At 43.1% G+C, this 13902-nt stretch overlaps 1 protein-coding gene across 1 annotated transcript in view; it reads right to left on the bottom strand.

Annotated features, from left to right (window-relative positions):
• The window catches only part of elp2 (elongator acetyltransferase complex subunit 2), a 176915-nt gene that overhangs the window by 56382 nt on the left and 106631 nt on the right, over nucleotides 1-13902 (bottom strand). The window contains exons 15-16 of the mRNA XM_038797582.1: nucleotides 13127-13228; nucleotides 9666-9723 (exon numbers count right to left, since the gene is read on the bottom strand). Of these exons, the coding sequence (XP_038653510.1) occupies nucleotides 9666-9723; nucleotides 13127-13228 (160 nt within the window). The remainder of the gene's footprint in view (nucleotides 1-9665; nucleotides 9724-13126; nucleotides 13229-13902) is intronic.

The raw sequence follows: 13902 nt of genomic DNA, 5'->3' as shown, positions 1-13902 counted from the left end.
CATTTACTGTTAGATTTTAAATTTCCCAGCTGACTCACAAGCAATTAATCAAAACACTCCCCAAAAAAAATCAAAGGATTTGAGTGTTGACAACACTGTGTTGTTCTTTTGACATAATTCTTTTTTAAATCGAGCAGGCAAATGTTTTGAAGCAAACCTACATCTTTACATTAATCGACAAAAGTCTTGCATCAAGTGCACATTTTCATTCTATAACGATAATTTTTTACTGTCACAAGCAAGCTTACATTAACACTGCAATAAAGATACTGTGAAAATCCGCTAGTCATCACACTATTCAGGTAAGCTGAGGGAGAACAGAATTTTCTGAACCTGGGTCCCTGGGGCTGAGGCTACTGTGTCGCTCTGTTGCACTTACTTCCTAAGCCGTGTTTTTTTTCACCCCTGGCTTTAATCCATAGAATCCCCACAGTGCAGGAGGCTATTCAGTCCATCGAGTCTGCACCTACCCTTCGAAAGACAACCGTAACTACCCAGGCCCAATCTCCTGCCTTATTTTTGTAACCCCATGCAATTTAGCATGGTCAATCCATCTAATCTGCAATTTTTTGCACTGGTGGAGGAAACCGACGCAGACATGGGGAGAATGTGCAAAATCCATAGAGACAGTCGGTATTGAACGCAGGTCCCTGCACATGTGAGGCAGCAGTGCTAACCACTGTGCCACCATGCCATGTCTGGCTATTACATTTAATTGCCAGAATGCATACTTATTGGCCTGGATTTTGCCATATTAATGACAATGAGACTGTCAATGTTTCCTGTGATTACTCCTCAGAAACTGACAGCTACTTTTAGAGTCTGTGAATGCACAATTAAAAATGGCAACCTAGAAGCTGCTGTCAGTGACTTGATGCAACCTTATAGATGCGCTGTTGAATCAATCCCAGACTGTAGGCAAGTAGAAAATATTGAACTGATGGAAACAGGCCTTTTACATTCTTGATTTTGCTGTTAAACCCTTGAAAAAGTTACATATTGCTGCATAAGGTACAAAGTTTATCATTATTGCAGAACATCTTCAATGTCCTGAAAAGCTAATTTTATATTTTAGTTTATCAAATATCTTCATGACAGAAAATTCTATTATTAAAGTATTTTTGAAATGGTTATCATGGTTCAGTTTCCAGCCTAAAATGTACGTATGTCACAATCATTTATTTCTCAATCTAAAATTTTTAACTCCAGGTAAAAAATTCAGTTCCTTTTACTTCCTGCTGTGTTGTCTATGAGAACACTTAATTATGCATGGCTGCTTATTGTGCTGAATGAAATCACTCTTGGATTTCTGGACACCCTGTTCACTTGGTGCCATATTCAAATTAATGGCCCCAATTGGGAAATTCACACTTGAGATAGTTAAATCTTTGTCAGCACTTTTTCATCAAGGTCAGCAGCGAGTGCCATTGCTTCACCACTGTGGTGATTGTCTCTTTAAGGCCAACACAGCAGAGTAAGGGTCACAAGGCATGTGCAACCAATCAGGTCTCAAACATGTGGAATCACCTCACGGAGAGAGATTCTTCGACAAACAGACATTTTGAGAGCTAGCTACAGCCATGAGCTTGCTGTATAGTTCTTCCACCTTTTGTGTTCATTAATAAGGTCTGGAGGGTGTCATGGGAATGTCACTTTAAGAAATGTTTGTCTGCTCACGTGACTGCAGTGATGTCAGAGTGTGGGTGGAGCTGAGCTCTGGCTCTGCTTTTTAGTTTTGCTTTTGAGGAAAAGCTTAGGTGTGTCTGTGTTTTTTGGTTTCGTGTTTAGTGTTGGAGCTGAAGCCAGCTAGAGAAGGTATAATTTCGATCTCTCGGCCATCTAAAGACTATCTCTAGATCACTAGATAACTGCTTTCAGTAGAGAATATTAACCCGATGTGCTTCTGTAAAAAGGATTTTTGTCTTCTGGATGTTAAAAGGACAGTTTAAGGATTACTTTGGGTGTTGTATTCTTTGGGGGGTGTATTTGAATTGATGGTTGTTGAGATGTTCACTGTATGTTTTAAAAAGGTTAATTGAGTTCATAGAATAAACATTGTTTTGCTTTAAAAATTATTTTTACATTTCTGCTGCACCACACTTGTAGAATGCTCCCCATACCACAATCTAGTAAAAGTCGTGGGTCCGGTTAACTCCATGATACACTTTGGGGTACTCTAAACCCTGGCCCATAACAAGGGCAGCACGGTGGCACAGTGGTTAGCATTGCTGCCTCACAACACCAAGGTCTCAGGTTTGATCTCAGCCCTAGGTCACTGTCCGTGTGGAGTTTGCACCATCTCCCCGTGTTTGCGTGGGTTTCACCCCTACAACCCAAAGGTGTGCAGGGTAAGTGGATTGCCCATGCTAAAATGTCCCTTAATTGGAAAAAATGAATTGGGTACTCTAAATTTATATTTTAAAAAATTAACGAGGTCTGTGAAAGTGCATCTTTACATCTGGCAACGGGAATTAATTATCTTGAAACTGCCTCTGGCCAACACCTGTGAGTATCTTGTTTTAATCAAAGTCTAAAAAATAAGTACTCACCAGAATGCCTCTCTTTGGGCGAAAAGACCCACTTGACTCCTCCATGGAGGACTGGACACAATACATCAAACGGTATGAGTATTATTTCCAAACAAACAAAATAGGGGAGGAGGCAAAAGGCAAAGCAATTCTCTTAAGTGTTGTCGATTCCGAATCATTTAGTAACCTCATGGATTTAGTAATGGCTCAAGTGCAACCTCAACCATCAGTCATACTCTAGAGATTCAAATTTAGTTTGAGAGTGAGCGCCCCAGGCAAATCGATTGATACTTACATTGCTAAACAGAAGCAATTATCGGAGTATTGTGATTTTGGAGTTAGCCTAAATTACATGTTATGGGATAGGTTTGTCTGTGGCATGAACAACAATGCCAATCAACGTAGATTTTTTGCAGAGGTAGACATACATTGTAAATGAGCAATGTAGATAGTGCTGGCCATGGAAAGCGCTAGAAAAGGTGCACAAGAGCGGCAGAATGCACAAAATGGCCTCATTCACGAGGTAGGGCTAGAGCCTGCAGTCAGCCGTGGTACCAAAACCATTGAAACAGCCGCGAACAGGAAACAATTTCAGCCACCAAAAAAACAAAATGGCACAGAATAGGCAATCAGTCAGTAATTCGTAAAGTGGTACGTTACCGACGTGGAGGTAATAACTGCAATCATGAATCAGTTGATTTAAGAAGACTGCGTGTTTTTATTGTCACAATAGAGGACATTTGATAAAGCAGTGCAAAATCAAGTCAAAATCACTGAGTAATCGATCAACTAAGATGTTTCAAGTATACAACATGGAAGAGCCTAGCACACGTGATTCTGATATTCACTCTCTTTTTAATCTCAAAACAGGCCAGATGGACTCTGGGTGCAATCTAGCACAGTGGTTAGCACTGTTGCTTCACAGCACCAGGGGCCCTGGTTCGATTCCCGTTTGGGTTACTGTCTATGTGGAAAGGGCACGTTCTCCCTGTGTCTGCGTGGGTTTCCTCCGGGTGCTCCGTTTCCTTTCACAAGTCTCGAAAGATGTGCTGGTAGGTGAATATGACATTCTGAATTCTCCCTCTGTGTACCCGAACAGGTGCCGCAATGTGGTGACCAGGGGCTCTTCACAGTAACTTCATTGCAAGTAAGCCTACTTGTGACAATAATAAAGGTTATTATTAACAGCCACGTTGTGCCAACATGGATCGGGTGGCGCCGGTTAAATAACGGGAGAAGCCTAGGGGATCTATGTCGGATGCAAATCGGTTTGCGATATTACCGGCCCATTCCTGTTGGCGTGGACGTGGCAAGACATCAATTGAGACCAATTAAGGGCAATTTCCAACTCATAAGCGAGATGGAAGTCCAATCTAACGGCCTCCTGAGAACTAACCAGCTCCCCAGTGAGAGGTCACGCAGGCATAGTTTAGCACTCCTATTTACAAACGGGAAACTAACGCAATGGCAGCTGAGGGCCCTGGAGGAGATGAGTAGCCATTTTTATGTTCAGGCACTGGAGCTACTGCCCTGTGTTCGGCGGGGCCTGGTGGTGGATTGGGTGCCATTGGTCGGTGGTCTACCCTGGGCTGGAGGCTGAGGGACTTAGCGTCCACAGATCCTAACGGCCATCCTCCAATATTATGTACACCCATAACATGGGCAACTACAGCTGCTGTCCGTCTGTCCTACCAACGAAAGGAGATGCAGGAAGACCGGTTGAAGGCCATCGAGAAACGGTGGCACCCTTGAAAGGAGCGATGGAAAGAGTCGAGACGTGCCTGGAGGCACAGAGGTCACAGATACGGGAGATGGAAAGGTGATGTCCAACCACAGTGATACCCAGAGGGGGCCAACAACTTTATTAGACACTATAAACTGGCGGATAACTGAACATTGATAGGAGATGGAGGAGCTGGAACAAAACAGATCAGAAGATGCGGGTAATGTGGGGGCAGGAGGGTGGGGGCTTTTTCTCCGGTGGGGTGATTTTGTTGTTGTGATTGCTTGCTAAGGGGCAATAAGTTTGTAAGGGGGCAACTGCCCCCCCCCCGCCCCCTTTACGCGGAAGGAATGGAGAGGGTTTCCCAAGCTGCTGGAGTATACCTCACTGGAGTAGTTGCTGCTCCCAGATGTGGAAGGGGAGAGTAAGATTGGGGATGTATATGGGTGGCAGGGGGAACAGGGGGAAGCGCAGGTGGTGAGGATTAAGGAAAATGGGAAGAGGAGCTGGGGGGATGGGGAGTTTGGAGTGAGGCAATGTATAGGATGAATTCAACCACCTCATGTGCGGGTATGAGTTTGATTCAGTTTAAGGTGGTGCATAGGGTGCATATGACTCGGACGAGGATGAGTGGGTTCTTCCAGGGGTGGGGGACGAGCGGGTCAGGGGGGGAAACTTGCACAAACTGTGAACTGTGAGGTGTGGAGAATTCTCCTTTATTTATGTTTTTGCACCTTTGAATATGTTTGGAATAAATTACATTGAAAAGAAAAAGGAACGAGAGGGCACAGATTTACAGTGATTTGCAGAAGAAGCAAATGTGGGTTGGGGGACGTGTACGATTTTCTCCGGTATATAAGATTAAATGTGAGTTGAGGGGTCAGCGGAGGGCTTCGAGACACAGTGAGGGTTGTTCATGACAATGTTTGAGGAACGGTTCGTCACGGAGTTGGTGAGAAGGGAGGGAGGGGCTAAAAGGGAAAAATTGTACAAATTGGACTGGATGTTTGTGGAGTGTGTTTTTGTATATGTTGCTGTTTTTTTTATATGTTTGGAATAAAATGCATTATTTTTTTAAATGCCTGAACACCTAGTTTTTGTTTACTGCTGCCTCTTCTGCTTCTGTGGCACGGAATCTGTAAGCAGACCCACTGCCAGTCTGTAGAAGGGGAAGGGGTGCTCTCTCACTCCTTTGCTGTGTTCCATGTTAGTGTGGCTTTCAGATAATGAGTGCTCCTGCCTTTGAGAGTCTACTGCTGGGAGCTGCCAGAGAAGCTGGGAGCGAGAAGCAGATTGGTCCGAATGCTGCTGCAGCTACTTTGAAGCTGTGTGTCTATTTGCTGCTGCCTCTTTTGCTTCTGCGGCCAGAGCGAGGAAGCTGGTGCCTGTCTGACGAAGGGGTAGGGTGGCAGCCTGATTCAACTGAGCAGCTGGCTGGAGCTATGAGGAACTACTCTTGCAGCTTGCCGGTGCCTTTGTTGTATTGCTCACACTTCAATGTTTGGAAGCCAAGTGTTTGCTTGCTACCGCCTCTTTTACTTCTGTGGCCTGGACTAAGCACTGGGTGGAGTCAGGTGTCTCTAGTACAAGAGGGTGGTGGTCCGATACCATTGAGCAACTTGAAAGTCTTGAAGAAATGCGTTTGTAGATTGCTGGCGGATTTATTATGCTGCTGACTGCTTATTGTTTCAGGGGGGCGACACAGTGGCACAGTGGTTAGCACTGTTGCCTCACAGCACCAGGGACCCAGGTTCAATTCCTGCCTTGTGTGACTGCGTGGAATTTGCCCATTCTCACCCTGTCTGTGTGGATTTCCTCCGGGTGCTCCGGTTTCCTCTAACAGTCCAAAGATGTGCCGCTTAGGTGGATTGGCCATGATAAAATTGCCCCTTAGAGTCCAGGGATGTGTAGGCTAGGTAGAGTTACAGAGGTAAGACTGGGGAGTGGGCCTATGTAGGGTGCCCTTTCAGAGGGTCGCTGCAGACTCAATGGGTCCAATGGCCTCCTTCTGCACTGTAGGGAATGCATGGTTCACTGTTTTGGAATCCGAGCAAATTATTGGTGCCTTTTTTGTACTGTTTATGTTTACTGTTCAGAAGCCATGTGTTTGCCATTGTACTGTTGCTGTTTACTGTTTGATGCCTGAAGGCTGTGTGCTTGTCTGCTGCAGCCCCTTTTGCTTCTGTAGCCTGGAGTCCGGAACCATTGTCAATGATGGTGAGGGGAAAGGGGTGCTCTCTAGCTCTTCTAACATGCTCTACATCAGTGTGACTTTTTGGCATATTGTTGTGCTAACCCCAAGCAACTTTCCACTGATGCAAGTCTGCTGCTGAGTGCTGTGGGCTCTTAGGCAAAGAGACATTTTGGGAGAAAGCTACAGCCATGAGGCTACTGTAAAATTCTTATCAATAAATACCTTTTGTGTTCATTAATGAAGTCTGTGAAAGTGCATCTTTACAACCACTGGTAGCAAAATCTGGGCAATTAGTTTTACTTTTCAGTCCTTGCAGCACTCGGTGGTGCCTCTGCTTCCTCAAGCTCTAGCATTCAGTTCTGTTTCTCTAAGTTACACTGCCTGTATTTTTAATTTGTTCCCAGTTGAATACTGAAAAACAGCTTTGCACTCAAGCTCCTTTGTGGGACTGGGGGAGGTGGTGACAATAAGAGGGTAGGAAATGGGAATGAGAGCAGTCTCTTTGCGTGAGCTAAGAAGCAAAATCAAACTGGCCTCTTCAGGAGCAGTCAATTACTGAGACCTTCTAGCAGTCAGCAGCCTAATAAATTATGTAATATTTATTACATATAAAAGGTAACTGACAGTTTGATAAGTGAGGTTAAATTTAAATGATCCGTAGAATTGAAATTTTAAAAAAATTGATTGTAGAAATTACTGTTGGGCTGTTGTGAAAGTTCATATGCTTAATTGCTTACTAAAATATAAATAAAAATGATACTCTCATAATAAAAACGAACTTAAACATTACACCACCTCGAACATAATTATCTACCTTATTTTAAAAGAATAAAAACCAAATCAGAGCACTAAATTTTGACCATTTGAAATGTAAAATGGGATAAACCTTTAGAATAAGACAAACTATAATCCGAAAACAAGATCACGTTAAACAATGTTCGAGATTCTACAATTTGTTAGCCATGTTTCCACTTGATATGTTTCACATATTGGTTTTAATAGACTACTGAAAGGATATTACTTGAGATGATTCAGATAATTTTGTTCCAATGTTCTTCTTGTACAATACTCTTAGCGCATTAACTCAATTTACTTCGAACACCACCAACAGGTCTTCGCACATAATTACATACCTCAAGTGCTCTCTTAGAGCAAACTAGTTTTTTAATATTAGAGTTCAGGTGAACATTGCACACAACTTTCATGCACTCTTATTGCACTACACTTAAGTTTTAGTGAACACCATGCCTACAGTGCAATGACGTTAACGTTTCAGATGCTCTCCAGTAACAACAACAGCGCAGAACAGCATCATGCTTTGGTGATGCAAATTTAAGCTGATGCAAACTCTGAATTATGACAGCAGCATTGACTTTGGATGAATGTTTGTTATAAGGTAGTTTTCAAGATCACCTTTGCAAAAATAAATTAAAAATAGTAATCTTAATTTCTGCATATGAACATACATACATGTGAATTAGAAACAGGACTAGGTTCCAATTTCCTCAACTCCAATTTCCTTTCTAACCCCCCCCCCCCCCCCCCCCCCCCCCCCCCATTCCCTTTGACTTCCTTGTCAACCAAAACCTATTGAACTCAGCCTTAAAAATATTCAATAACTTGCCTCCATTGCTCTCTGGGAAAGAGAGCTCCACAGATTGTGACTCTCACAAAAAAAAAAATCTCCTAATCTGTTATAAATGGGAGACCTCTTATTTTCAAATTGTGTTCTCCCCTAGTTCTAGTCTCTTCCACAAGAAGAAACATCCTTTCGGTTCCACCCTGTCAACTCCACTCAGAATCTTGTATGTTTCACTCATTCTTCCAATGGGTACAGACCCAAACTGGTAACTTTTCCTCACAGAATAAATCCTTCATCCCAGGAATAAGTCTTTGAACTGCTTCTAATACAATTACATCCTTTCTTAAATAAAGAGACCAAAATTGTAGAGTACTTGAGATATGGTCTCACCAATACTTCATACAGCTGTAGCAAAGCAGCTGTAGCAAAACATTTCTACTTCGATATTCCACTCTGCTTGCAATAAACAACATTCCATTTACTTTCATAATAATTTGCTGTACCTGCATACTAATTCTTTGTGATTCTTATGTCATGACACCCAGATCCCTCTGCAGCTCAGACTTTTGCAATCTCCCATTTAGTTAATATGCTGCTTTCTTATTCTTCCTGCTAATGTGGACTAGTTCACATGTTAAATCGCTGAGGAACAATACCCTTCACAAGAAGTTCTTAACCCCAAGCATCAGGACTGTCGGGGCGAGGAATGAAGGGCAGCAAGAAAATGGAGTCATACCCACATGACAGGATCTTTCGGCAAAGATGGAGCTACTTGGAGATGATGGAGAACCGGTGCTATAGAAGAATGTGTCTCCCAATGCAGATGGTCACTCACATCTGTTCCCTCATTGCCAAAGGCCATCCACCTTATAACACGGCCCGCCACATTCTGCCAGTTGATATCAAAGTCGCTGGGGCCTTGAATTCTTTGCTTCTATCCCCTTCCAAGGGTCAGCTGTCTTGGCAAATGGCTGTACGCCTACTGCATTTTACAGGTCACTGATGTCTACTTCGTCAGAGATGGACAGCACATTCAATTCATAATAGTCACAACCTCGCTGCGCCAGGGGGCATTGGCATCCATTGTTGGCGTCAAGAAGAAAGAAGCCTGCCGAAAGCCACCCCTTGCTCTCCTGCCAATCTGCCTCATCCCCACGAACCCCAGCCTGTACATACCCTCCCACTATCATGCACTCACCTATGCCTGAGCCCTTCCTCAATCTGAGGCCTCAGATTGGTGTCATACTAGTAGCAGCCACTGCCTCTCCAGTGGAACTGCCGAGTACAGAAAAACTGCCAGCCTCCGATTAGTTGGCACCTCTTGGCTGACAGGCCTCTATCCCCAGGGTCTGGCCTATGGCATATCATTCTGGGGGTCTTCCCTAAAAGGGTTGACACAGGACTCTCGCCGCTCTCTAACCAGAGACGTTGCCTTCATCAAGTCCAACCTTTGGTGTGCTGATCATAAGTATGGGAGATGAAACATTTTGCAATGAACTAATGTGTACAAAGCAACAGATGGAAGCAGAATCAGGATCGCAACTGGACTAGAGATGATTTAGGACTTTGTGGATTTAATTGAGCAACCTATTGGAGAAATATCAGATTTTTAAGGAATTTGGGGTTAAAACAACTTACAGCTTCTGAACTTCAGCCCAGAGTGTATTCTGTAAAAGATGATCTTCCGAGGGAGGCTCTGCAGAAATAAATGGAAAACAATGCATCAAATGAAATCGACCATTTTACATGATAGGGTCCAAATTATGTTACAGGGACTACACATTTATTTTTTTTCCGCATTATTTTTCCAATTAAAATTTGGAAGTGTGCACACGGCATTCTTTTATCAATTGAATCAATGGTGGATAAATCTTAAATTAGAACATTGTGAATTGGCAGTATAAACAAAAGGAGACATATGCAAACGAATTAGAATACTGTCTTAAAGTCTTTATGTCCTGCATTAAACCCCATGGTGCAAAACAAACCAACTCATGAAAAATCAGAATTCCCTCCACATCCACACACAGGTATGGATTTTTCTGCTTCGACAGTCCAGGTGTTTAGTCTATCTCCTACTTTTTTCACTTAGCCACCTTTTGGTTCTTCTCTTGTGTTTCCTCCACTTCTTGACACCCAGTCATGCCACCTTCAAATTTCTCTACTTTTGGGTATATTGCCTCCAAAACTTACTCCAACCCATCATTATTCTTCTGCTACTGCTCCAGACTTAAAGCCCATGGAAGACCTCACAGATACATTTTGCACTTCTCTCAGCATTCTCTGAAGTGCTCATTGAAACACCTCATTAGATTCCACCCACCATCCTCAAGTTGGAACCAGCACACCAGCGGAAGCTTACACCGCCAGCCTCTTTCGCATTCAAATCACTGCCATCTGAGTCACCTTGGATACTGCCAGAAGATCAACAATCATAATCCCTCTTTTCATGTCCCTCTAGAATACCCATTCAGTTGAAAACAAAACGTTTGCCAAATGTGATAGTATTTTTAAATAATTCTTTGGCAGCATGTGAACGTCGCTGGCTAGGCCAGCAGTTTTATTGGACATCCCTAATTGTTCTTGAGGTGGTAGTGAGCCACCTCTTAAACCCCTGAAGATCATGTGATGTAGGTACACCCACAGTGTTGTGATGGAGTTCCAGGGTTTTGACCCAGCAACAGTGAACGAATGGTGATATATTTCCAAGTCAGGACGGTGTGTGGCTTGGAGGAGAACTTGCAGGTGGTGGTTTTTCCATGCATCTGCTGTCCTTGTTCTTCTCAAAGGAAGAGGTTGCTGGTTTGGATGCTGCTGTTGAAGGAGCCTTCGTGAGTTCCTGTAGAGCATCTTGGATGGCTGAATCCAGATCCTTGTTTTGACTCAAACTTGGCTCACTCGAACTACTGTGGTGGCACTGTGGCATCATGACTTAAATCATATTTTGATTTCTCTCCCTATTCCTCTTTCTTTCCTTCAAGCACCTCATTAGATTCCCCCCACCCTCCCCTTTAACATTCTCATTGACCAATGCTCTTAACCTTTTGTCATTTGAACCTTCCTCCCAGATTCCTTAGCCCTCTCTTCACTGAATTTGTTGTCCTCAAGTCCTCCCTGAACTTCTTCCTTATATCAATTCCTACCCATACTCACAACTAGTCAGCCTTCAAACCTAAACATCTCACTTGCTCTTTCTCCCACATATGAGGTCTTATCTGACTTATTTGTTTGATATTACACCATGCACAACATCCTACTCCTTTCTAACCTTGTTTGATTTCTTCTCTATTCATCCCTACAAAAAAAACTTAACATACAGTGGCACTTTCTAAACGTCAACCATCTAGTCTTTAGTCCTTCATTTGCTACAGTATTTCTGGAACTGACAAACTGCTCAACAAATCCCTCACCTCCACCTTGAATGAGAGCACCTAACCACTTGAACCTATTTTCACTAAATTGCTGACTATTCACCATCTCTTTCTGGCTAACTTGCATTGTAAATGGTTTGCTTTTCTCAGATACTGCCCCCTCACTTTCAAAACCAGTTCCATGAATTCTTCTCTGATTATCCAGCAGAGACTCCTCTTTCCTCGGCAGTTACCTCTGGAATCTGCCAAGCATCTGTCCTTAGCCCCCTTCTCTTCATCATCTACAGGTCACCTTATTCACCGCTATATACATAGAACAGGACAGCACAGAACAGGCCCTTCGGCCCTCGATGTTGTGCCGAGCAATGATCACCCTACTCAAACCCACGTATACACCCTATACCCGTAACCCAACAACCCCCCCCCCCCCCGAACCTTACTTTTTAGGACACTACGGGCAATTTAGCATGGCCAATCCACCTAACCCGCACATCTTTGGACTGTGGGAGGAAGCCGGAGCACCCGGAGGAAACCCCAACCTGGGACCCTGGAGCTGTGAAGCATTTATGCTAACCACCATGCTACCGTGCTGCCCCCATATGTCAACTTCTGCACCTAACCATTACAATGAATGCCCTCCTGACTAGGATTTTATACTCCATCTTCCATAAATCTGAACTTGTCACAAATTGCTGCCCATATCCTCTTATACACCGAGCTCCATTCAAGGCTTTTCTGATGTACAGTTACACAAATTTGAAATTCTGATCTTGGTGTCCAAATTGTTTCATGGCCTTGTCTATCCCTATCTCTGCAATCTCATTCAGCCCAAAACCCTCTCCTCTGACTCTGGCATTTTGACATTTCCACTTTCACCTCACCAGATGCCTTCAGCCATCTAGATCCACGTTCTGGAATTCCCTCCCTAAAAGGTTCTGCCTCTCCAGCTCCAAGTCCTTTTTTAAACCCCGTAGCTGCGGTCATTATACCTCAACTTTCTGTTTTGTCTGATAACATCTCTGTTGTTCTATTTTGTGGAAAAGTAAGTTGTTGCACACACATGAAAAGAAATCTTTCATTCGGGTACAATATAACGATCAATATACTTCATGTACAATAACTGTAACAGTTTTGGGAGTTGATTTCTCAGAAAGAAAAAGACAGATCAAGCAAATAAACATAATTAAAGTTTTTTTACTACAGTTCTGGAGATGTAATAATGACTGCCAGCAAAAGTTTACATTACAACCATCACAAAGAAGCTTCTTATATAACTGGTTGGGAATAGGACATAAGTTTTTATTGGTATTATGAACAGTTCTGGGATAAGCCACTTTGAACATCAAAGAAAATTATATTTCAAAAAATCTAGTGCTGTTCTATGTTGAAAAATGTATGTTTATAGACAGTGGGCAGGATTCTCTGGCCTACCAGCCACATGTTCTTCGGCAGTGGAAGGCAGCACGCTGTTCGCTGGTGGTGAGATTCTCTGCTCCCGCCAATGTCAATGGGAATTCCCATTGAAGCCATCCCGTGTCACCGGGAAACCTGCGGATGGAGGTGCGCTGCTGGCGGCGGGACCAGAGAATCCCGTTTCCAGCGAACGACTGGACAAATGTCCACATTTTGACAACATGGTTGCGAAATATCCTAACTCCGACTATATTAGCAAATTTAGAAGTCCCCATGAATTCCTGGGATAATCTGGAGACTTTTAGAATCAGGTACCTGTGAGGTTGATTGGCTGAAAGTAGGTCTGAGGATACTGGTCAGCAGCACTGAGTGGCATTGCACTTTGGTCCATTTTACGAGCATTGGCAGCTATATCTCCTGAATGCAGAGAAAGTCAGATAACCCAATTAGGCATCAACATTCAGCCTTTCCTTAAAGCCTCAATTGGTTTAGGTGTATTTGATTATAATGGTATATTGTGTTTAATTTAACCTACCAAATAAATTGAACTGTGCTGTATTTTCAAAGCCAAACCACAATGTATTCATAGATTTAATTCAAACTGTTGTTTACCTTCGATGGCATTTCTTTTTAGACCTTGCACAATTAACTTCCACTAGTTTAACATTTTATTACCTTTGTACATTAGCACAGCGAGAACGAAACTGTCTTAGAATGTCCTATTAATTTTATTTATTTATTTAGTGACTGAAAGTCCTCAAAGCCAAGTGACAGTCTCCTCCTTTGCTGATTTTAAGGTGATTAATCCACCACTTAGTCTGTGGAGAGGACATTTCTTGGCGTGTGCAGCATCATTTGTCTCTCTCCACAAGTGCATAAGGGGCTTGTACTGAGGTGGTGGAGGTTGCCTTGGCCTGTTCTGAACTTGTTTAGCAAGGACCACTCTCGCCATGGGAATTCAGAGCCTGCAATTCAACAGATGTGGGTTGTAGCAAGGAACCTTTTTGTACTTTTGTGTGTTTTCCATTCCTTAATCCAAAGGTTGTCTGTTCGTAGATCTTGCTCAGGAAGGGTGCTCAATATGAGGATTC

Source organism: Scyliorhinus canicula, chromosome 5, assembly GCF_902713615.1.
Source record: "Scyliorhinus canicula chromosome 5, sScyCan1.1, whole genome shotgun sequence".
Lineage (NCBI taxonomy): Eukaryota > Metazoa > Chordata > Chondrichthyes > Carcharhiniformes > Scyliorhinidae > Scyliorhinus > Scyliorhinus canicula.
This window is presented reverse-complemented; position numbering and strand designations above follow the sequence as displayed.